Source organism: Dipodomys ordii, unplaced genomic scaffold, assembly GCF_000151885.1.
Source record: "Dipodomys ordii isolate 6190 unplaced genomic scaffold, Dord_2.0 Scaffold120, whole genome shotgun sequence".
NCBI classification, from domain to species: domain Eukaryota; kingdom Metazoa; phylum Chordata; class Mammalia; order Rodentia; family Heteromyidae; genus Dipodomys; species Dipodomys ordii.
This window is the reverse complement of record NW_012267336.1, coordinates 990,463-1,014,255: the sequence shown is the minus strand read 5'-3', so window position 1 is coordinate 1,014,255 and position 23,793 is coordinate 990,463. Positions and strand designations below refer to the sequence as shown.

The window sequence follows — 23,793 nt, the reverse complement described above, 5'->3', positions numbered from 1 at the left end:
GTGGCTCAAGTGGTAGAGCACTAGCCTTGAGCTGAAGAGCTGAGGGACAGTGCCCAGGCCCAGAGTTCAGGCACCATGACTGGCAAAAAAAAAAATTAAATATGGCAACACATGCCTTTAGAACCAAAAGCTCTGTTTCTGTTTAGCATTATTTCTTTAGAATATATTTTCAAAAGAAGAATTTGTCAGCTGATGCATATGAGTATATTTAAGACACTTCAAGGGTTATGATATTCTGGAATTTGTTTCTTACTATATCAGAATATACAGAGGTACCTCTGCCTAGGTAAGATGGCAAGGGATCAGTTCTCCACAGATTTATAAATGCCAAAAGTGGACAAGGAGACCCAGTGAATAGAAGTGTGACATTTATTGCTCATAGCCCAACAAATGGCAAGAATATGGCATGCAAGACAGGTTTCCTTGCTTCCAACCTCCAGTGGACAGAATCATTGGTCAGAGACAGGTATTGATTGTGAGAAGGTTAAGGAATCCAGGGCGAAGTGGTCAGTGTTCTTTTGTAATGAGCAATGAACAAGGGGGTTCCTTTCTCCTGGGAAGTGATGTCAAGTCAGGAATTAGTTATAGGAAAAGCATCAATAAACCGGAAAGGAGAGGAGGTAGATCTTGAGGAGCCCCTTTTCTTCACCCATTTCTGTCTGTCTCACTAGTCATAAGTTTCTGAGCACAGAGACTACAGAGAACTCAAATGCAACACTCACTTCGGAAAACAGAAAGGTCATAGGAAACACTATCCTGTATTGACACAGCTCTATACCAATACCCTCAGAGCATATCTTGCAACCCCCCCCAAGGCCTTCAAACTTGGAGAATGAATTCTCAAGGTTTGGGGGGACATCATGTCATATGCGTTAGAGAGCACATCCATGTGTCACAAGCAGGAACCCCACGCCTTGCAATTTCCATGTGTAGATGGACGCCCTCCGTGCCCAGACCTGTCCCCCCACCCCATCCCCTGGCTGGGCAGATGACCCACGCGCCTGGGCCCGAGCCCCATCCCACCCGCACTGCCCTCTGAGTGCGGCGTCCCGCGGAGCCGCGAGGTAACCCCAGAGAAGAGAACCCGTTTCAGACTTTCAACGGCTGTGGTGGTGGGGTGAGTGAGTGATCGGTCCGGTCCGAGGTCAGCTTCAGCCAGCCCAGAGCCCTCCTCCTGTAGCATCCCATCCCATCTGGAAGAGGAAATTCGCCCCCCCCCCACCCCGTTCCCCCCCTCCCCCGCCTCTTTGTCTTAACCAGTGACCCAGTTCCAGGATGGCAAAACCCAAGGAAGTCACTGCCCTCCTCCTCAATCCCAGGCTTTTCCTTGGACCCCACACCTTACTCCTTAAAAAAAAAAAAATCAAAAGTAAGAGGCTAGGGATATAACTCAGTGGCAAGAGCGCTTAGCTAGCTAGCAGGTACCAGGTATTGGAAGCTCAGCCCAGGCACCAAATGGCAGTAATTGAGAGTCCTAGATACGTAATTTTATTGTAAATTTAAACTATAAGAATTATCCCTACTTTTTTTTTGTTTTCTTCATCACAGTAGTGATTAGCATCTGCTTATTAGTTGTCAATGTCCACAGATTCTTCAGATTGATCGAATAGGGGCTGATCCTATTCTCAGCCTGAAATACATAAAATTAAGCATTCAATTACTAGAACCCACATGGAACTCTTTACATAGAATACTCTGTGAGGCATACTTTCCTAAAGTTTCAGAAATTAAGATGCTTTTTTTCCCCACCTTTAAATTGAGAATGTGAGGTAAGAAGATATACAGAATGGAAAACATGTTGTATGTTCCATGTAAGCATGTTTACCTGCATGGAGGCTTTAGATTTTGTTGACTAGACTGCTAAATGAGCAGAGCAGCTCACAATGAACTCACTCTCAGCATTGAACTTGACCAGTGATAAACCTGACCAGTTCTTCACTGAGACATTGAAAAAAAAAATCACCTTGGAACTCAAGCTGAAAAAGTAGAATTGAACTTGTACCCAGTTAACTTAAGAGTTGCTACTTGTATATAAACTACACTTATTATTGATATATTTTAAGTGACTCCGAATACTTATTTGGAGTCTTTAGAAGAATGAATACAATATGAAATAGTTCTATACTACTTTTCCAGCTACATTTTTCTTTCTTCTGTTGTATTCATGGCTTGACCTCAGGGCTTTGGACTATTGTTTGGCTTTTTTACTCAAGACTGGCCCTCTACCACTTGAACCAAGCCTCTACTTCCAGCTTTTTTTTTTTTTGTCTGCTGGTTAATTGGAGAAAGGAGTCTCAGCATCCTGAATAGCTAGGATTAGAAACTTAAGCCTCCTGGGCTAGGCCTCTCCAAGTCACCAGTTTCTCTTTCCTTTTTCTTGCTAATTCTCTGCTTCCTCTCCCCAAACTACCTCTTAAGTGTAGTTGGATCCAGGGCTTTGTGTTTTTTATTCGGACAATCTTGTCGGTGCTCATAATTCATGTAGACCAAGGTCAGCAAATGAAGAGCCTCCCCCTTTTGTAACCTCCAGTACACTTTCTCTTTCTTCCTTTTCTTTCTTTCTTTCTTTCTTTCTTTCTTTCTTTCTTTCTTTCTTTCTTTCTTTCTTTCTTTCTTTCTTTCTCTCTCTCTCTCTCTCCTCTCTCTTTCTTAAAGAAACAAGCCAATCTCCTCTCTAGGCCTGTAAAGAAAAAAAGGATGACTTTTGTTACCTGCTTAGTTTTGAGAAGAGGACTAAAACTCCTCATGGTCAATATATTCAATATATTGCATAATATAGAAGAAAACATTTTGTAATCCCAGGTTTTGACCTTTGCGATAGTCGGCAGGACTAAAGGGCTGAAGGCATGAACCCTGACGATGCTTCTGGAGAAAACGCTCCGCCCTCGGAGGAAGCGGCAGCCCCGCCCCCTCCGGCAAGCGATGCCACGCCCACCACCGAGGAGGAAGCCCCGCCCACATCCGGAGACGAGGCCCTGCCCACCACCGGAGAGTTGACCCCGCCCACTACCGGAGACGAGGCCCGTTCCACCACTGGGGAGGCCTTCTCGGAAGCAGAGGTCACCGAAGGGGTCACGCCGGAGGGCTCCGCCCCGCTTTCTGCAGAGGCATCTTCGGTGGCTGATTACCGGACTCTCATCCCGTCGGAGGATGAGGAGGACGAGGCCTCTCAGACTAGAATCCGGCCTCGGCTGGCCCCGCGCCCGGTGCAGTCCACGCTCGCCGACGCGCTGGGGTCCCAGGCCTCCCGGCGTCCGTCCAAGTTCCGCCGGAGCATGAGCGGCATCCCTAACCTTCAGGAGACCCTGAAGGAGAGGCAGGTGTGCATCCCCGAGGGGCCGGCTTGTGTTGGGTGCCAGGGCCCCGGCGCAGCCCCTGAACTTTTTGTGCTCGAGGCTGGGGCTCTACCACCTGAGCCACAGCGCCACTTCCGGCTTTTGGGTGGTTCATTGGAGATGAGTCTCAGGGACTTTCCTACCCTGGCTGACTTCAAACTGCGATCCTCAAATCTCAGCCTCTTGAGTCGCTAGGATGACAGGAATGAGTCACTAGCAGACTGGCAAAAAATACGTATATTTTTCAGTGACGTTGTTTGGCAGCGTGGTCCTTCATAATCACGATTTGCATGCATGGTTTCATTCTTTAGGCACGGTTTAGAGATGCAAGGGAAAACCGAAGAATGAAGATTGAGTCAGCATTTAAGTATATCTTTGAAGTTGTAGCGGAAAAGCTTGGCCTGGACATAGCAACAGTTGAAGAATTAATTTTGGATTGCCTTTCTGTAAGTTGAAGTCCTAATATTGTTGTTATTATTAGTAGTAGTAATAATATTTGGTGCTAGGACTGAACATAGCTACAACCCCCACAGCCCCTTCCATATTTTTTTAACTCTTCTCTGAGAAACTTACTGCATGTTTTGAAAAACAGGCAAGAAAGAGAAGGCTGGAATCTCATGGAGTAGAAAAGCAGCTTTATAGCCAGCTGAGTGACATTTCTGGTCAAGCCTGTAGAGGGAAAATGAGAAGAGTTAGCTACTAGATTGGGCAAAAATTCTAACTCGCAGGTGATTTGAGAAGTCAGAGGGACTGTCAAGCAGAGGGAGTTTAAGAATTTGTTTACAAGTAAGGTTTTATAACTATGTACGGGAAACGTGACAGCAGGAACCTAAGGTCAGTCTCAGTGACTCTCCTATGTACAAATGATCACAAGTCACATTACCACATGTCTGTGTGGCTGGGACAGTTCTGGGTCATGCCTGTTTTCCAGGCACAATTTTCATACTGTGCCTCCTTCCACCCCTAAAAGCAAGTCAGTTTGGGATGACAAATTTATGTGGTCACCCTCATTATTGTAATAGATGGCAAATGTGTATTAAAGCTTTCTTCCTGATAGTTCTGGGTCTCAGTTTTCAGCAGAACTCTCACTAGTTGCTTGAGTTGGGAGGTGGAGTTGTGTTGAGATTGTTGTCACTGTTGGGAGAGTGATACCCCTGATTTTACAGTGAACTTGGGCAGAAGTCTTTTGTTCGAGGAACCAGGATTAAAAGAGCTTCTCCGTCATGGGAGGGAGGGAATGAGAGGGAAAGAGGGAACTGTTAACACTAAGCATCAGGAAAGAAATGAACATATCACCCAACTTGGAAGAAATAGTTGTAGTGACAAAGCTTATAGAAATAGAATTCACAGGCTTTATAGACCAAGATAATGACAGTTTGCCTCAGGAAGGTTAAAATGTATGACTTTAAGTATCACTATCCTACAATACTGTGAAATTTATGTACTCTCAATCTCAATAAAAAATTATTTTTTTAAAAAAGAGCATCTCCTTTGCTGGATGCAGTGTTGCCTCGGGTTGCACGAGTTCTGCCATGCACTTCTAGAATCTTTGCAAAAATTGCTTTCTGGTGACCCCTGCAGTATGAGTGACATTGTTCCCTTTTCCTGCTCCTTTAGAGTGTGATTGTAACCATCAGATGGGAGGGTGGTTGACATGGGACAAAGACATCAAGAGCTTTATTTTAATGACCAAGCATGAGATCATGTGGAGATGTGGGAAATGTGTTCAGGTATCATAGCAAGCAAACGTACCAGCACTGTGGTCAGGGCTGGCTTCATGGGCTTATGCTACTATCCAGAAATTCATGTGAGTGTGTGTGTGTGTGTATTGCTAGGAATTGAACCCAGGGACTGCTCTGTAGCTGAGTTACATCTTCACCAATCTAGCAGCCAGACATTTCTGTTGTCTTTGTGTGTGTGTGTGAGTGCACCTGTACACGTGTGTATAGCTGTACATTTAAGATTTGTATATGCCCCTCCCCCTTTTGGTGCCAGAACTGGTGCTTTTAACTGTTTCCACTTTTTGGGAGAGGGGCTATTGCTCTATCACTTAAGCCACAGCTCTGCTTCTGTCATTTTGATGGTTAATTGGAGGTAAGAGTCTCACAGAGTTTCCTGCTTGGGACTGGCTTTGGACCTTGAACCTCAGATCTCAGCCTCATGAGTAGCTAGGATTATTGGCTTGAGCCACACTTGCCCAGCTTTGCTTTGCTTTCCCTTTCATTTCTTTTCCTATCCTATCCTATCTTATCCTCTCATATCCTATCATATTCATGTCTCAGACTTCAACAAAGTCTTACACTTCAAAGCAAGGAAATGCTAATGAAACTTGTGTCCTTCAAGTTGTAAGTATAAGACAGTCATCCATGTGGGAGATGGAAGAGTAGTGAGTGAGAGGACAGAGTTAGGCACATCCTGGGTTCTGCTTCATGTCCTTGGATGTTGTTTCTCAAGTGTGGTCCCAGAACCAGCAGCAGCAGTACCACCTGGAACTTGTTACAGAAGCAAATTCTTAGACCCAACTTCCTGGCTCTTTAAAAACCCGTTGTGTGATTGTCTAATGTATACAAAGATTCTTGTCCTAAGAGAAATGGCATGAGCACTCCTGGGGTACTTCCCCCAAGTGGTCAGTAAGTGGAGAGAAGCTCACTGCGCAAGAGAGACTCCTGTTTGGAGCCAGTTGGGCTAGAAGAGGGTGGTTCTTTTGTGTTCACTTGGGATGTGGGGGGACTTTTGCTTACCCGAGCTGTTAAGTTTTCTGCTCACTAAGATTTTACACTGACTCCTCAGTAATTGAATATAAACTTCATGCTCATAAATATGAAAGAACCTCATTATAATAATCAGTTTTTATATTAGTTGGGCTACAAAGTGGGTCAAATTACAATTGCTGAAAGCATCATTGCTTAACTAATCAAACAAAACTCTTAATTGGAAGACCAGTTTTCTGACCTCCCAGTTAGGTTTTAAGAACAGTCTCTTTTAATAATGATTCCTTCCATTTATCTCCAGTTGCATTCACCTTTCTATTCCTGTGACATTTTGTGAGGCAAGGTCCAAGGTCAAAGGAAGTGGGTGCAATAATGTAGGCTGGAATATAGAATTCATTACTTGAGCTTCATGGTTCGTTATAGTCACAGTTACTCAAGGGGCTGAGCAGGAGAATGAGGTCAACCTGGGCATCACAGAAGATCTCTCCCTCTTTCTCTCTGTCTGTCTCTCTGCCTTTTTTCCTCCACTTCCTTTTTTTTTTTTTTTGAGACTGTTTCTGTGTGTAGTAACAGCCTGGTTTTGAACTCATGATTTTCCAGCCTCAAGGTCCTCTTCCTCAAGCTGTGCACCATCCCACCTAGCTGAGAAACCTTGTCTCTTCAAATACAGAACTACAGCAAAATAAAACAAAAGCCCACATACAACAAAAACAACAACAAACCATAAAGACAAACAATCTTGCTCTTCATGGAAATGTTGGAGTTAAATTGTTGTAGACTCTAACCTGGTCTCAGAGAGCCTGTGTCTGTGTACCTTCAATAAAGTCTTCCAGCTGCCTTGTTATTCGTCATTACAAAAGGAGGATGATTAAGTAACATGTGTGAAGATGCCTCACTGGGGGGTTGGTTCCTTTTATTGTCATTCCCTAGTCACTGATCCCCATTTTCTCTTTTATTTCATAGCTGGATCCATTTGTCCACTTTTTTGAGAAAGACGGCTGTAAGACTTTGAAAATTTTGTATCAGGAAGGAGATGTTCCTAGTCTTGGTAAGGGTGCTTTTGTAAGGTCACTAGGAAATAATGAATTTTAAACTGGAAGTTTTTTTTTCCTCTTATACATAGTTAATTTCCTATTTTACATTAAATACATTTTACCATAAGCTCATGTGGGGGAAAAAAAAGTAGTGTCTTAAGAATAGCACATTTTTAAAGCCCAAATATGTTACTTCAGACATTGCTTTAATGATGGAAGGAGAAACGTGCTTACAGAAATCATTGACCTCTGCTGGAGAAGACACATTTCCATTAAACTTAATTGCAGTTCTCTGGGACAGGTGGAGCTATTTGGTCCATATGTTTTCCAATGAGTAGAATTAGCCCTGAGGCCACTCCAGAGCACGGCGGCTGCCCCTTGTGGCCCTGGCTCAGCATCTTATGACTGGTCCAGCTGTCACTTGCAATATCTGGCTCTCCCAGCTGTTCTTACTATGCCTAAAATAATTAGCCAGGCAACCAGGCTGTGAAACCTTTGTTTCAGTGACTAGGTAACATACTCCAGCCTTTTGGTCTTAGACCATGCCATCTTCTGAGTCCTGTGGATTTACCTTCAGTGTGTCCCTCCACCTAATTCTTTGTCACTTTCTTCCTCTGCTGCCTTAGGCAAGGATCATGTTTCACGTCTGTCCCACTATTCTCAATAGAAAAATTGTGACATCTCTATTGTTACCATACTCCCTCTCTGACATTTTTTATTTCTTTTTTTTTGACATTAAAAAAAATGTATGTGCTCATCCTGGGGCTCGAACTCAGGGCCTGGGTACTGTTCCTGAGCTGCTTTTGCTCAAGGCTTAACACTCTACCACTTGAGCCACAGCTCTACTTCTGGCTTTTTCTGAGTAGTTTGTTGGAGATAAGAGTCTCATGGACTTCCTGCCAGGGCTGGCTTTGAACCATAATCCTCAATACTCAGATCTCAGTCTCCTGAGTGAACCACCAGCACCTGGCCCTCTCTGACATTTAAATGACCGATTCCTGCCAAGTAAATCTGATTGTCCCCCCTTTTTCTAGATTGGCTCCAAATCCCCCATTATCCAAAGGCTGCCACCATCAGGATGCACAGTACTTGTCTTGCATGATCTTCTCTTTTCTAGATGTGAATCTGCTGCTCCCCTTTATGCCCACCCTTCACTATTCATGGCTGAGTCACATTTCTGTCTCTGTGCACTCTCTGATTGCCTGTCTTCTCCCTGGTCCTTGTGCTTTTTTTTTTTCTTTTGTCGGTCATCAGGCTTGAACTTGGCTTGGGTGCTGTCCCTGAGCTCTTCAGCTCAAGGTGAACACTCTACCACTTGAGCCACAGCACCACTTCCAGTTTTCTAGTGGTTTTATTGGAGTGTCATGGACTTTCCTGCCCTGGCTGGCTTTGAACTGTGATCCTCAGCTCTCAGCCTCCTGAGTAGCTAGGATTACAGGAATGAGTCACCAGCGCCCAGCTCTCATGCATTTTTCTCCTCAGAGCCCTCTCAATGTGCCAGTCTAGACACTGCTCTCTAGATTCTTGTTCCATTGAAGGGTTGCATTGGAAATGCAGCACTCAGCATGTTCCGCTTTCCTCCTAATTATTTAATGTATACACAGTCAGCCCACTGTATCTATGGATTCTTCATCAGGGGTTCACTCCACCAACTAAGACTGGAAAGTATTGGGAAAAATCACATGTGTACTAAACACTTAGAGGTTTTTCTCCTTGTCAGTATCCCCTAAATGATATACTCTGACAGTTATTTACCTTGTGCCTGTCTGGTGCTTGAACTAGGCCTGGGTGTTGTTCCTGTGCTTCTTTTAGCTCAAGGCTAGTGGTCTACCACTCAAACCATGGCTCCAGTTCTGGAGATAGAGTCTTATGGAGTTTCCTGCCACGGTTAGCTTTATTTCTAGTCCTCAGATCTTAGCCTCCTGAGTAGCTAGGATCACAGGCATGAGCCACCTGTGCTGAGCAATACAATTATAGTTTATATAAAGGACTTGGCCATGCATGGACTTTGGAGTCCCTGGGGACCCTGGAACCAACTTCCCTCATGTATCCAGAGTTATTTCTGCAACAAGATATGTAAACTCAAAATTAGTGACTGAGTCTACCCTGGATTTTCTATTTCTCATAACTCTTACCCTGAGGGAATTATTGTGTAAGCTCATATTTTTACAACTGGTTAAAAATCACAAGGCTAGCTGGAAATTATAGAAAAATATGGAAATATCTATAATTAGGAGAAAAATAGCCATGTGTAGTCCCATTTTGTTGGGAAAAGTATTAGTTCTTTGATAAATACCCCTCATAACTGCTTTGGTATTGACACATATTTTATGAAAAAAAATAGGATCCAACTCTATTGTGTTATTCCACAGTGGCTTTTAAAGTTTGACAATATTGTCTTCTCCATGCTAATAAAAACTTGTTCTACAATTAAAATTTTAACAGCTGTGTTGTATTTCATTAGGGTGATAGAACTATAATTTTCAGAACAGATCTCCTATGATGATTTAGGTTGTTTATAGCTCCCTGAAACAATGACTGTTATTATCACTGAAGTCAACTCCCTGCGGATTAAGGAAAAAAATCCGAGGAAGAATGTTCAGAGCCCAATTTGCCTAAACAAAGGGGAAATTGTGTTTGAGCCTGTAAAAATAATACACGTGATCAGTTTGTTAAATATTTCTCTGTGTCTTTGTCATATGCATATGCTGACATATAAATGCACATCATTTTTTAAGTGGATCACAGTAACACATTTAATTTAATTTATTTTTTGTGAGTCCTGAAGCTTGAACTTAGGGCCTGGGCACTGAACTTGAGTTACTTTTGCTCAAGGCTAGCACTCTACCACTTGAGCCACAGCACCATTTCTCACTTTTTCTGTTTATGTGGTACTGAGGAATAGAATCCAGGGCATCATGCATGCTAAGCAAATACTCTACCACTAAGCTACATTCCCAGACCACACATTTTATTCTTGTCTTGCTTTTTTTCTCTATTTGTATACCCTAGACATTTTTCCTATGGCATTACATATTTCCTTCATTTAAAAAATTCTACTTGGAAAAAAAAATTCTACTTAGCTGGACACTGTTGCTCATGCCTATAATCCTGGCTACCCAGGAGGTTGAAATCGGGATTGTAGTTCAAAGACAGCTGGGTCAGGAAGGTCTGTGAGACTCTTTTGTCTCCAATTAACCACCAAAAACTGCAAGTGGAACTGTGGTTCAAGTGGTAGAGCACTAGTCTTGAGCAAAAAAAGCTCAGGGACAGAACCAAGAGCCTGAGTCACACACACACAAAATTCTATATAGTATCCATTGTGCCGTTGGTGGTCATGTCTTCCTCCTTTATCAGGAGGAACTATGTCATGTGGCTGCTCCAACAGGGTAAAGAGGTGGGAAAAGCTGTTTCCTCCTTAGGGATGATCCCATTGCCAATGGGACAAAAATTGGGTGTTTTAGCAAGGAAAATTGGGGAGGATGTAAGTATAGGTGCTATCTCCATGAATCAGGATTCTTTGGTTTGTTTGTTTGTTTGTTGTTGGCCATGGGGCCTGAACTCTGGGCCTGGGCGCTGTCCCTCAGCTCTTCAGCTCAAGGCTAGCGCTCTACCACTTCCAGCTTTTTTCTTTTTTGCTTAAGTGGTGCTGAGGAATCAAACCCAGGGCCTCATGCTTGCAAGGCAAGCGCTCTACCACTGAGCCACCTTCCCAGCCCCAAGAATCAGGATTCTTTGGTTGTAAGCAACAGAAACAGACCGGCTGTGTAAGCAAAAGCAACTTTGGGGGAGGAGTGGATCAAAAAACTCAACAGTTACGCAGCAGGATTAAAAAAGTATCAGAAGCTACAATTTCAGAATTGCAATCATGGGTTTCTTTTGATAGACAAAAGGTTATTTCGTGATAATATTTGAAAATTTCTTACAACAGGAGTAAAATGAGAACCACAATAATTTATCACATTGGATCAGCCATGGAATCCTGGGCTCAGTTGCTGGTTTTTGTTTTCAGAATGTGGTCGAACTCTTCCTGGAGCAGGCAAAGGGGCGAAAATGATGAGATTGTTTATAGACAGCACAGCTCCCGACAAACTGAAAGGGATGTGTCTCTTTTTCGTTCGCCTTCGTAATGACATTGCCTTGAATGCTAAAAGTGTTCATGAGGTATGTTTAATTTTCCTCCCAAAGATACAAACATTGATGTGTTTTCATAGTCACATTTGTGCTTTCCTCTGCTCTCTTTTTCTATATATAGGACTGAATTGAGTTCCAAGAAAATAATGTATTCATATATTCAAAGAAACTAAAAGATTGGCTATAATGTAGCTTAGTTATATTTATCCTTTAGATACTGCTTCTTAAAATTCATGAAAATTCCATTTTTTTCTAGATGGTATACAAATAATTTCCATTTCTTTCCTATTCACTAGGAATACATTCAATTCTGTATATGGAATTTTTCATTTCTTTCTCTTTTTTACCTTCCTTCCTTCCTTGGTTCCTTCCTTCTTTCCTTGGTTCCTTCCTTCGTTTCTCCCTCCCTCCCTCCCTCCCTCCCTCCCTCCCTCCCTTCTTCCTTCTCTCCCTCCCTCTCTTTCTTTTCTTTCTTTCTTTCTTTTCCCTCCCTCCCTCCCTCCCTCCCTTCCTTCTTTCCTTCCTTCCTTCTTTCCTTCTTTCCTTGCTTGCTTGCTTCCGTCCTTTCTTTCTTTTTTTGTGCCAGTTCTGAGGCTTGCTTGAATCTGGATGCTGTCCTTGAGTTTTGTTTTGTTTTTTTCCTCAAGGCCAGTGTTCTACCACTTGAGCCACAGCTCCACTTTTTGGCTTTGGGGTGGTTAATTGAAGATTAGAATGTCATGGACTTCATTGCCCAGCTGGCTTTGAACCACGATCTCCAGATCTCAGTCCTGAGTAGCGAGGATTACAGTTGTAGCCACTGAGATCTGCAAAATTTACATAAAGTCTTAAGTATTAGTTATATTACTTAACCTTTGCTTCACTCATTAACTCATTAGTAATTTTAGAAGAAAGAAATTGAGATATTGCTAAATGGAGTCCTGGGAAGGTAGAATGGCTGAATGGAAAAAAACAAGCAAGTAATTTAGCCTGACAAACCCAGATTTGCTTCCTGGTTCTCCATTGACTAGCAGCAGCATGCCCTCCAGCAAAGTGCTCACCCTGTCTTAGATTTTGGACACCCTTAAATTGCAAAGAATAGCACCCTACTTTCAGAATTATGATGGTACCTTTAAATGATAATATAAGCAATTAATATATTGTAAACAAGTATAATTAATACAATTAATGTAAGCAGTTCCTATTATATTGCCTGACATATTGTAGGCACTCAGCAAATAATAATACTCTTTATTATTCTTAATATCTCTTTTTTTTTTTGGTCGGTCATGGGGCTTGAACTCTGGGCTTGGGCGCTGTCCCTGCACGCTTCAGCTCAAGGCGAGTGCTCTACCGCTTGAGCCACAGCGCCACTTCCGGTTTTCTAGTGGTTTATTGGAGATCAGAGTCTCATGAACTTTCCTGCCTGGGCTGGCTTTGAACCATGATCCTCAGATCTCAGTCTCCTGAGTAGCTAGGATTACAGGTATGAGCCACCGGTGCCTGGCTTCTTAATACTTCTTATATCAGGAAAGGTAACAGAAACCCAATCTAATTGTCCTTTTTCTGCTTATAACAGAAAAGATTGCTGAAAGATTGTTCAGGTTGGCAATAGGACTCCTTATAGCTAGTTGATTGCCTTCTCTCTCTCTTTCCCCCCATAGTCATCTTATCTAATCTATCATCTATCCCATCTACTGTCTATCCAGTACTATTATCTAGCATCTATCTATATATCTATCATCTATCTAACTTATCTATCATCTGTCAATCTAATATATCCTATCTAATCTATCTCTTCTGGCTGATGAGACACCCCTCCCACCTTGGTGTCCTATTCATAAGAAATTTGTCTCCTGTTTTCTTTCTTCTTTGTCTTTTGATGTCTATATGTGTATATAATTTGTTTACTCTAGCTTCAATCCTAGTCATTTCAGTTTAGTCCATTATTTAAGCTAGTTTTTCATAGTTTAGGTGTTTATTCTACCCATCCCCTTCACTACTACTGGGGATTGAACCTAGGACCTCACACATGCTAGGAAATGTTTATATTTTTAAAAAGGATGTTGCTATGTTTGGCCAAGTTGACCCTAAACTCCCGGGTTCAAGTGATCATACTACCTTAGTAATGGTTGGAGTACAGGCATGAGTCACCACACTGGGCTTATGTTCTAGGGTTTTTTGTTGTTGTTGTTATGGTTAGGTGTGCACATAGTTAAAAGAGGAGGCTTGTTATGCAAAAGCTGAGCAATCATATCTTGACATGTTGACCAAGAAGTAGAGAGAGAGAGAGAGAGAGAGAGGGAGAGACAGAGACAAATAGAAAGAGAGAGAGAGGCAGATAGATACAGACAGAGGTGGGGGGGTGTCCCAAAATCCCTTTCAATGTCATGACTGTAACTGAAGAACTTCCCACTAGGTCTCACTTTGCCCAGTTTCACCACTTCTCAGTAGAACCATCCTGATGGACCCAGCTCTTCATATATGGACCTTTGTGGGATGTAACCCATATTCAAACCATAGCATCCAAACATTCACAGCTGAACAGCAAGCAACAAGTAGTCCATGATTAACTTTTCCTCTTAATTAGTTGGTTTGGTAGTTCTACCCTACTTAAGTTGTATTACTTGAAAGGCCACACTATGTATGGATGGTGGAATTTTGGTTTCTAGGCTTTTGGGTCCTTCTGCCTCATCATTCTTTATCCACAATTTTGGCTCCAGGGTTAATTTCTTTGCTCTTTTGCTCACTGGTATGTTTTATGGTTGGGACAGCGATATACTTAAGACTTCTATATGTGGGGGGCTGGGTTACATCTCTCTTACAACAGCAGAATTTAAAGCAGTGGAAGAAACATCCCTGTCGTGAGCTGACAGGTACATGGTCAAAATGGAGAAGAATATAAAGTTTGTTGGTTTCAGAGCTCTAACTTGCATAATTACTTAAGTTTACCTGATACTTTACAAAACATATGCATTGTCCATTTCTTGCAATGAAAAATAGCTTATTTTTCATCCTTTCATGGAATCAGTTTATAAAACAATGAATGCCACCCTTTCAGGATGTGATGTTTACTGTTTTGGATGCATCGAAAGGACTCTTAGAAGGAATCAGGAAGATGCTGTCAAAGCTATTTCTCCCAGCTATTCTTGCCACAAGCAACTGGGGTGCTTTAAACCAGTCCAAGCAGGGAGAGTCTGAAAAACATATTTTCATTGAGACAATTAACAGATACCTTTCATTTTTAGATGGTAAGTATAACGTTTAGGGTTTAAAAAAACACTAAAAATGAGCATATTAATGAAATGATGTAGTCATTAGAAAGCTGGGTATAGTGGTTCATGACTGTAATCTCAACTACTTGGGGGAGGTGGAGATCAGGAGAATATTACTTCAAGGCTAGCCCAGGTGCCTCCTCCCCCCACCAAAAAAATGATCAAGCCTGCTTCTCATCCAATTAGGCTGAATGTGACGGCAGATGTCTCTGACCCCAGCTATTCTAGAAGCATAGGTAGACAGGGAACCAGTAGTTTATGTTACAATACTAGTTACTCAGGAAATTGAGAGCTGAGGATTGTGGTTCAAAGCTAGCCTGGACAGACAAATCTGAGACTCTTATTACCAATTAACTAGTAAAAAGCTAGAAGCAGACGCGTGGTTCAAGTACTAGAGCACCTGCTGTAAGCCAAAAAGCAGTATAAGAGTGTGAGGCCTAGATTTCTAGCACTGGTAAAGACATGAGGGAGGAAGGGAGAGGGAGGGGGAAAGGAAAGAGTGAGGACAGAGAGAGGTAAGAAAGAGAGAGAGGCGAGAAAGAGCGGGAAGGGGCATATATGTAGAGGAGGGTGGTTTGAGATTGGCCTCACATAGATATATGAGGCCCCACCTCAAAAGAGAGAGGGCTGGGGATTGTAGTTCAAATAGAATGCCTGTCTAGTAAGCATGAGGCTCTGGTTCAAACTCAAGTACTGGCTGAGGAAAAAAAATAGAAAATTTCCATCTTAGATGATGTTTAAATAATTATGAGACATAGAGATAAGATATGAAAGCATGAGGGCCCCTGGTCTCTAGGGATCTTTGCAGGGACAAGGTATGTTTTCTTTTGCATTATGAAAGGATGGATCTCTTCATTTATGTGTGTGTGTGTGTGTGTGTGTGTGTGTGTGTATGTTGGTACACTGGAGTTTGAACTCAGGGCCTAATGCTTGCTAGGCAGGCATTCTATCACTGAGCCACTCTGTCAGTCTTCTTCCTATATCCTTAATTAAAAATTTGTGTAGCCATATTTAAAAATATAAAACCTTTAAAATGTCTAATCAGCCAATATTATAAAAAACACACAACTTTAGGGCTGGGAAGGTGGCTCAGTGGTAGAGCGCTTGCCTTGCATGCCTGAGGCCCTGGGTTTGATTCCTCAGCACCACATAAGAAAAAAGCTGGAAGTGGTACTGTGGCTCAAATGGTAGAGCGCTAGCCTTGAGCTGAAGAGCTGAGGGACAGCGCCCAGGCCCAGAGTTCAGGCCCCACGACCGGACCCAAAAAAAAACAAAACAAAACACAATTTTATTAGTAAATAGAGTCACACTCTAATGACCAATGTAGAATCTTATTTCTGTACAGTGTTAGGTCTTGGATGTTTCAGTGATTGTGACTTAGAAGCATGTATTGACAACACACTGACATGAAAAAATTCTCTTTTTCATATTATTTTTCCCCTTTAAGGTGCTAGAATAAGTATCGAGGGAACTGTGATGTTAAAGAAGATAGACAATATTGATTTTTCTAGACTGCTCACCTTTAAAGAAGTGACAAGTGCAGCAAGCAATTCAGAAACTGTTCACCAGCTGGAGGAGGTATTGATGGTGTGGTACAAGCAGATTGAACAGGTGCGACCACTCAGATCTCTTCACCTTGAATCCTAGTTCTCATGTGCATTCAGCCATCTTAGTTTGACCCTAAAAATCAAGGGAAGGAGAATCTTTGATTCTCTGCTAGAAACTGTTTTAAAACTCAGTCTGATCTTGACTCTCGAGCAAGATTGTTGTTCTTTTTTTGGGGGTGGGGTCCGGTCGTGGGGCCTGAACTCTTGGCCTGGGCACTGTCCCTCAGCTCTTCAGCTCAAGGCTAGTGCTCTACCACTTGAGCCACAGCGCCACTCCCGGCTTTTTTTTTTTATGCTTATGTGGTGCTGAGGAATCAAACCCAGGGCCTCATGCATGCAAGGTAAGCATTCTACCACTGAGCCACCTTCCCAGCCCAAGATTGTTGTTCTTTCTGCATCACTTAAGATCAATTATAAAAAGCCAGATGCCAGTGGCTTATGCCTGTAATCCTTGCTACTGTATAGGAGGCTGAGATCTGAGAATTGTGGTTGGAAATCTACCCAAGGCTGAAAGGTCTGTGAAACTTAGCTGCAATTAGCCACCAAAAGCTAGAAGGGGAGCTGTGGCTTAAGTGGTAGAGTGCCAGCCCTGAGCAAAGAAGCCAAGCAAAAGCATGAAGCCCTGAGTTCAAGCAGCCTTCGATTCAAGACCCAGAACCAGCAAAGAATAACAACAAAAAAGCAATGATTTCTTTTTTTCCCTTTTTTTGGGGCCAGTCCTGAGGCTTGAACTCAGGGTCTGACCCTGTCCTTAAGCTTCTTTTTGCTTAAGACTAGCATTCTACCACGTGAGCCACAACACCTCCTCCTGCTTTTTCTGTGGTACTGAGGAATGGAACCAGGCTTCATGCATGCTAGCCAAGCACTCTACCACTAAGCTGTCTTCTCATCCACAAAAGCAATGATTTCTGCTTGAGTGTGACTGGTGTGGCTCCAGTGGTATTTTCTAACATTTTACCCGTAAGTATAATAGTTGTTGGGAGTTTTAAGGAGATACCTGTCATTTGAAAAATCTCCATTGCTCCTTTTTAGTCAGTAAATTTTAAAACATTATTCAGTGTGGAATATTATTCCACTTTGTAGTCTCCTTTGAGAATATGCTGTGAGATTTTTAACAAATAAGAATATGTCAAGCCAGGTGCTGGTGGTTCACGCCTGTAATCCTAGCTACTCAGGAGGCTGAGAGCTGAGGCTAGCCTGGGCAGGAAAGTCCGTGAGACTCTTTTTTTTGGTCGGTCATGGGGCTTGAACTCTGGACTTGGGCTCTGTCCCTGCACTCTTCAGCTCAAGGCGAGTGCTCTACCGATTGAGCCACAGTGCCACTTCCTGTTTTCTGGTGGTTTATTGGAGATAAGAGTCTCATGGACTTTCCTGCCCGGGCTAGCTTTGAACTGTGATCCTCAGATCTCAGCCTCCTGAGTAGCTAGGATAACAGGCATGAGCCACCAGCGCCTGGCATCTGTGAGACTCTTATCTCCAATAAACCACTAGAAAACCGGAAGTAGTGTTGTGGCTCAAGTGGTAGAATGCTTGCCTTGAGCTGAAGAGTGAAAGGACAGTGCCCAAGCCCAGAGTTCAAGCCCCACGACTGGCAAAAAAAAAGAAAGAAAAAAAAAATGTGCCATTTCCATAATCAATGATTTTTTTTTTTGCAGGTACTTACTGAGATCTATGTTGTTGTTGTTGTTGTTTTTGTTTTTGTTTTGTCTGTCATGGGACCTGAACTCTAGGCCTGGGCAGCTCAAGGCTAACGCTCTACCAGTTGGCCCACAGCGCCACTTCCAGCTTTTTCTGCTTATTTGGTGCTGAGGACTCGAACCCAGGGCCTCATGCATGCAAAGCAAGCATTCTACCACTGAGCCACCTTCCCAGCCCTGTTGTTTTTAATTGCAGGTGCTTATTGAGAGCGAGCAGATGAGAAAAGAAGCTGATGATTCCGGTCCCCTCACTGAGCTAGAACATTGGAAGCGGATGTCAGCCAAGTTCAACTTCATCATCGAGCAGATCAAAGGACCAAGCTGTAAGGCTGTTATTAATGTCCTCAACGTTGCGCATTCCAAACTGTTGAAGGTAAAAGGCCTTAGTTAATTTTAAAGCTTGGCATATTCTACAGGGACTCTTCTAGGCATTTTGAAACACAGCATAGATTGTTGAAATCAGTAGTTTACCAGTGAGTTGTGATTAACTTTTGTTTTTCATCTAAGATTTAGTAGCAATAATGATAATAGTAGCTAACAGCTACCATGTGTGACCATGTGCGAACCACCAGGCTAAATACCTTACCTGTAACATCTTATTTGATCCCTGTACCAATTCTGTCTGATGGTGCTATTTAGTTCATGGAACCCCCAAAGACTAAGTTTCTTGTTCAAGGTCACAGTGCTAGTAAGAGAGGAAGCAAGCTATCAGGCCAGACTCAAATTTGTTTTTGTCTAAGACTTGGTGGATAATAAGGTAAACGTCTTCAAATGTTTGAAGAAGTGCTGTATATTCTCTGATGTTGCATTAGGCAGAGCTGTACTAGTGAGTGGAGACAATAAAAGGACAAAAATCTTTTTTCTAGTCCATTTTGCATTGGTCTAACAGATTAACAGCTTTTAGGTGACTTAGGAGGCAAAGAGGTTTTTGTAGCTCCCAGTTTGGAGGCTATAAGTCTAAGATCAGGTGACTCTTTATTCAGCCTTGTGTGGCCCGTTTGACAATGACATCATGGTGGGAGCCTGGGGAAGAGTGGGAGCAGCGCATGTGTGCTAGACACACTTTAAACATTCCCCTCTGTGGGCACAAATGTCATCCCACGAGAGCTGAAAATCATATCCCACAGACCCCAGCACCTCCACATTGTGGTCCTGAGGAATGCAGGCTCAGCATGGTGACAAAATCACATTCAAACCATAGTAGATTTCTTCTCAGAATAAAGAAGAACTTTCTCATAATTGCATTTAGTTGAGCAGAGAATATTTGATGATCACTTGCAAGGAAATTTTGATTTCAGATTGGAGTCGCTTCAAATTAAAGGTTTATTTTTACAGTGAAGTTCTGCATTGATATCTTGGCCCATTCTTGAAGACCTAGAGCCATACAGTATCAAAGAACTAATCCGGAACAATCACTTTATTTTACTTGAATTTTAATTTTTTGTGCTTGAACTCAGGGCCCCTGTGCTCTTTTTTAGCTTTTTCTATCAAGGTCAGTGCTCTACCACGTGAGTCAAACCTCTACTTACTGGTGTTTTGCTGGCTAATTGCAGATAAGACTCTTTCAGATGTGTCTGCTGAAGCTGGCTCGGAACCCAGGATCTTTAGATCACAGCCACCAATACTTGGCCTTGGAAAAGTCACTTTAGGTAAAAGCCAGTCTATTTCAAGGCTACAGATAGGATATTAATTGCAAAAGGAGTGACCCTTGAGTTTTAGTAAATCATTGAAGATGTTTATAATAGCATTTAAAAACTATAAAAAGATATGTTAATAACTCTTAGCTGTCTACAATTTCAATATATATTTGATTCAGGAAGACAGTAAACTGGGTAAACTCGGTAAACTGTAACACACTGACTTAGTGGATTTGCAATGGAATTCTGCCATTTCTCCTTAGAACTGGCGTGATCTGGATGCCAGAATCACAGATACAGCAAATGAATCAAAAGATAATGTTAGATATTTGTACACTTTGGAAAAAGTCTGCCAACCTCTCTATAACTATGATCTGGTAAGTGTGCTTTAATTTAAATTTAATTTATTTATGTTCCTTTGTAAGTAGTTTTTTTTTTTTGTCAGTCGTGGGGCTTGAACTCTGGGCCTGGGCACTGACCCTCAGCTCAATACTAGTGCTCTACCACTTGAGCCACAGTGCCAGTTCAGGCTTTTTAGTGGTTAATAGAGGGTCAGAGTCTCACAGACTTTCCTGTCTGGGCTGGCTTTGAACCATGATCCTCAGATCTGAGCTTCCTGAATAGCTAGGATTACAGTCATGAGCCACCAGTGCTCGGCTTATAAGTAGATTTTTAAAAGAAAAGTTTTAAAAATTAACTTGTGTACTTAATTTTGAAATTACAAATAATTATAGTAAATTATATAACTAATGCAGTTAAAAATATAGAAATATGTATACATATACAAGTGAAAAGCACTCACTGTCAACATTTATTTAAATAATATGTTTTCCTTTCATGTATTTATAATGAATTAAGAAGTTCATTTAATATGTTAACCCCGTTTAAATATTTGGCATTACTGTAAGCATGACTTTTATTTGTGAATTAAATAAGATGAACATATTATCCATTACTGTATAGCAAATTACCCTGGGACTGAGTGACTTAAAATGATGAGCATTTATTATGTCACAGCTTTTGTGGGTCAAGTCCAAGTGCTGAATGGCTTAGTGCTTCTGCTCTGAAGTTTCACATGTAGTTACAACATGATGTGAACTGGGGCTACTGTGGTATCTTCGTAAGGGAAAGCTGGCTGGCAGGGTCCACCTCTCCGCTCACTTACATGGGCCCTTCCATACAAGGACTGGCTTAACCCAGGGGAGGGAACCCAGATAGGAGTCAGAGCAGGCTAGTTGGAAGTTGCTGTCTTTGTATTGTATGTGTGTTTGGCAAGAAGGGAAGGTGGTATATGTGAGGAAGTACTAGGGCTTGAACTAGGGCCTAGTGCTCTTACTTGGCTTTTTCACTCAAGGCTGCACCTGGCCGCTTGAGCCAAACCTCTACTTGCAGCTTTTTGATGGTTAATTGAAAATAAGGAGTCTCATGGATTTATCTGCCTGGCCTGATTTCAGACAGAGATCCTCAGATCTCCGCCTCCTTAGAGGTGAGGATCACAAGCCCATACCTCCTGGTGCTGGACATCTATTCTGGCCCAGCATCTCTTTGTGTTTTTTTGTTTTGTTTTGTTTTTGTTGGTCATGGGGCTTGAACTCTAGGCCTGAGTGCTGTCCCTCAATTCTTCGGCTCAAGGCGAGTGCTCTACCACTTGAGTCACAGTGCCACTTCGGTTTTCTGGTGGTTAATTGTAGGTAAGAGTCTCACAGACTTTCCTGCCCAGGCTGGCTTCGAATCTCAATCCTCAGATCTCAGCCTCCTGAGTAGCGAGGATGACAGGTATGAGCCACAGCTGATCTCTTGTGATTTTTGAAGAGATGGTCACATTTTTCACTCAGGTGGCAGTGCTGGCCACATGGTTTGGTTGTCCAACCTCCTTGGGTAACGCTGGCTCATACTAGAGGCAGGGAGAGGAGAAGTGGCTATGACCTCGGTCACTTAGGTCTGCAGGGGAAGGAGTTCCAGGAGTTGGTCCCTCTATCTTAGAGGGCATTGATTGCCAAGAAGTTTGATATGGGAAGAGGGAAGAATGTGGGTTGAGCGCTCTGGGCAGATGCAGTTCCTACTCTCACATGGGAATCTATCATCTATCAGGGAACACTATGAGAGGGCATCAGAAGACTGGTCAGAGGCAGATTCTGTGCAGATGGTGGGCTTTATTTAAAACCTGGATTATTTGTGTGTTGTTTGCAAGGAATTATGACTTTGTCAGACTCCATTCCTGCTCATTTCTATCTGTAGCACCAGCAACTAGAGTTCTGTAGGGAGCCCTTTTACAATTAGTTTATGTAATAACAGAGCTGTCACTTCTTGGGTCTTTCTGCATATATAAGCATGAGTAAAGAAAACTGAATTGTGCAGTGCTAGAGAAATAGGGCCATTGCTTGATTCACTCAGGGGCTTGATCCCCTGACTTTATAAGAGGAGCAGTTAAAACTTATGTCAGAGAAAAATGAGAATTATTAGATGTCATAAAGCATTTGAGGTTAACTCATGGGAGTGGAAGGTATAATTATAAAATATCTAGGAATATCTGCAAGTAGCTCTTGCTGTAAAAAAATGGGCATAGTGAATATTGCAAAATGTTAGCATTTATCAAGTCCAGTGATGGGTATGGGTGGTCATTCACTGTACATTCCTATGTATTTAATGCTTTTCATTGTAAGAACTAAACTTGGAAGAAAAATACAGTGTCTTTTATTGCTGGCAGAACTGTGGATATTAAACTCTACTGATTTCAACTACTTTATTCAAAAGATGTGCTTCAATTCATATCATTTAAAACTCATTTACTTCTGGTGTTTTGTTTCAGTCTAGTAATTTTAAACAGAAACTTCTGTTCAACTGATCTAGGTAGGAAAGTGCTTTCTTCTTATTTTGCTGCTGTTGAGCCTTTCTTAGCCTGTGGTAGAGGAAGCTTTTATGCATTACCTTTGGAAGGACGAAAGTACCAATTGCAGAGAGCCACGTAACTGCTGCTACGGATACACCCACTGCTTCTGTGGCTCAGAAACTCTTGTTTACTTTATTATCATTAAATATAACCAGCAGTTACTGCTTAGCTTATTACTGTCTCATGGGTGGAAGAATACAAAAGATTCATGCTCGGATTTTTAGTTCATAAATCTTGTGTATGCTCTTCTTCATTGTACTTTAGAGAGATTTACTGTTACATATTTCACATATAAACATCCAAGCACTCTATATGAATAGGTAAGTCCTGTGAACTCAAGGAGCTGTTATAAATGATGGTTAAAATTTGGATGAAAGACTTGATTTATGTCACCACAGAGGTCTCTTTATTGCTTTATAGTGCTTTGTAGGTTTGGTTTAGCAAGGGTAAGATTTTTATTGTTGTTCTGGTACTGGAGTATGAACTCACATTCTCACTTGGCTCAAGACTGGTTTTTAGCTACTTGAACCACAACTTCACTTCTGGCTTTTTGCTGGTTAATTGGAGATATGCACCTCACAGATTTTTCTGCCTAAGCTGGCTAGAAACTGTGATCCTTTTATTTCAGCCTCCTGAGTAGCAAGGATTACAGGTGTAAAGCATCAGAATCTGGTGCTAAGTAGGATTTTTTTGACCTACATATAGAATATGGAGTCTGACATACAAGGTTAATTCTCATGGAATAGTGTTGATTTTTATAAGTCACATAAAATTGACTTAGTTATTTTGCAGTTATATTTCACACCTAGCATATATATTAATCAGTTTTTTTTCTTGGCTTTATTTATTCCATCACCATTAAAAGGTCTTTTTGTACCTTTGATCTTAACCTAGTAAGTAAAAAGGAAGGTATTCCTTCTCTGTTCTTCCATGTTGATTTGCATCTGGATATGGAGCCTGGTCTTATAACTTGGGGATGGGACCTTGAGCAAGGTATTTTGCTCCCTATGTCTCTTGTCTTCTCATTTGCACAATGAGATAATACTTAATGCATATTTTAACATCTCAGGATGCCCTTTGCAGAGAGCCAAGTATTATGAATCATTGTGGGTGCAGCTTGATGACAGTTTAAATAATTAGTTCTCTTTGGGAAGACGGTTTTTTTTGTTTGTTTGTTTTGCTTTGAGTACTATTACTGTGAATTTTGATGTCAACTAAATACCAGTTTGTAGTACAAATTCTCAAGGGAATTTGTCTCTGCACCCCTTCTCCCACCCCCAGACAGTAGGATCAAGACAAGCAAGTTTTGCTCTGCCTTTTTCCCCAGTGGTGGTTTTATTTCATCGTTATCTGAACATAAGAGAATGCAGCCTGTGGCCAGCTACACAACTTCCTTTTTTTTTTTTTTGCCTGTTATGGGGCCTGAACTCTGGGCCTGGGCACTGTCCCTCAGCTCTTCAGCTCAAGGTTAGCACACTACCACTTTAGCCACAG

At 42.0% G+C, this 23,793-nt stretch overlaps 1 protein-coding gene across 1 annotated transcript in view; it reads left to right on the top strand.

Moving 5' to 3' along the window:
- The first annotated feature begins 3,260 nt into the window (after window positions 1-3,260).
- Window positions 3,261-23,793, top strand: part of Dnah8 (dynein, axonemal, heavy chain 8) — a 199,122-nt gene continuing 178,589 nt past the window's right edge. Inside the window, exons 1-8 of the mRNA XM_013029569.1 lie at window positions 3,261-3,320; window positions 3,647-3,781; window positions 7,010-7,094; window positions 11,093-11,244; window positions 14,255-14,444; window positions 15,916-16,079; window positions 17,969-18,145; window positions 19,673-19,786. Of these exons, the coding sequence (XP_012885023.1) occupies window positions 3,276-3,320; window positions 3,647-3,781; window positions 7,010-7,094; window positions 11,093-11,244; window positions 14,255-14,444; window positions 15,916-16,079; window positions 17,969-18,145; window positions 19,673-19,786 (1,062 nt within the window). The 5' untranslated portion in view covers window positions 3,261-3,275. The remainder of the gene's footprint in view (window positions 3,321-3,646; window positions 3,782-7,009; window positions 7,095-11,092; window positions 11,245-14,254; window positions 14,445-15,915; window positions 16,080-17,968; window positions 18,146-19,672; window positions 19,787-23,793) is intronic.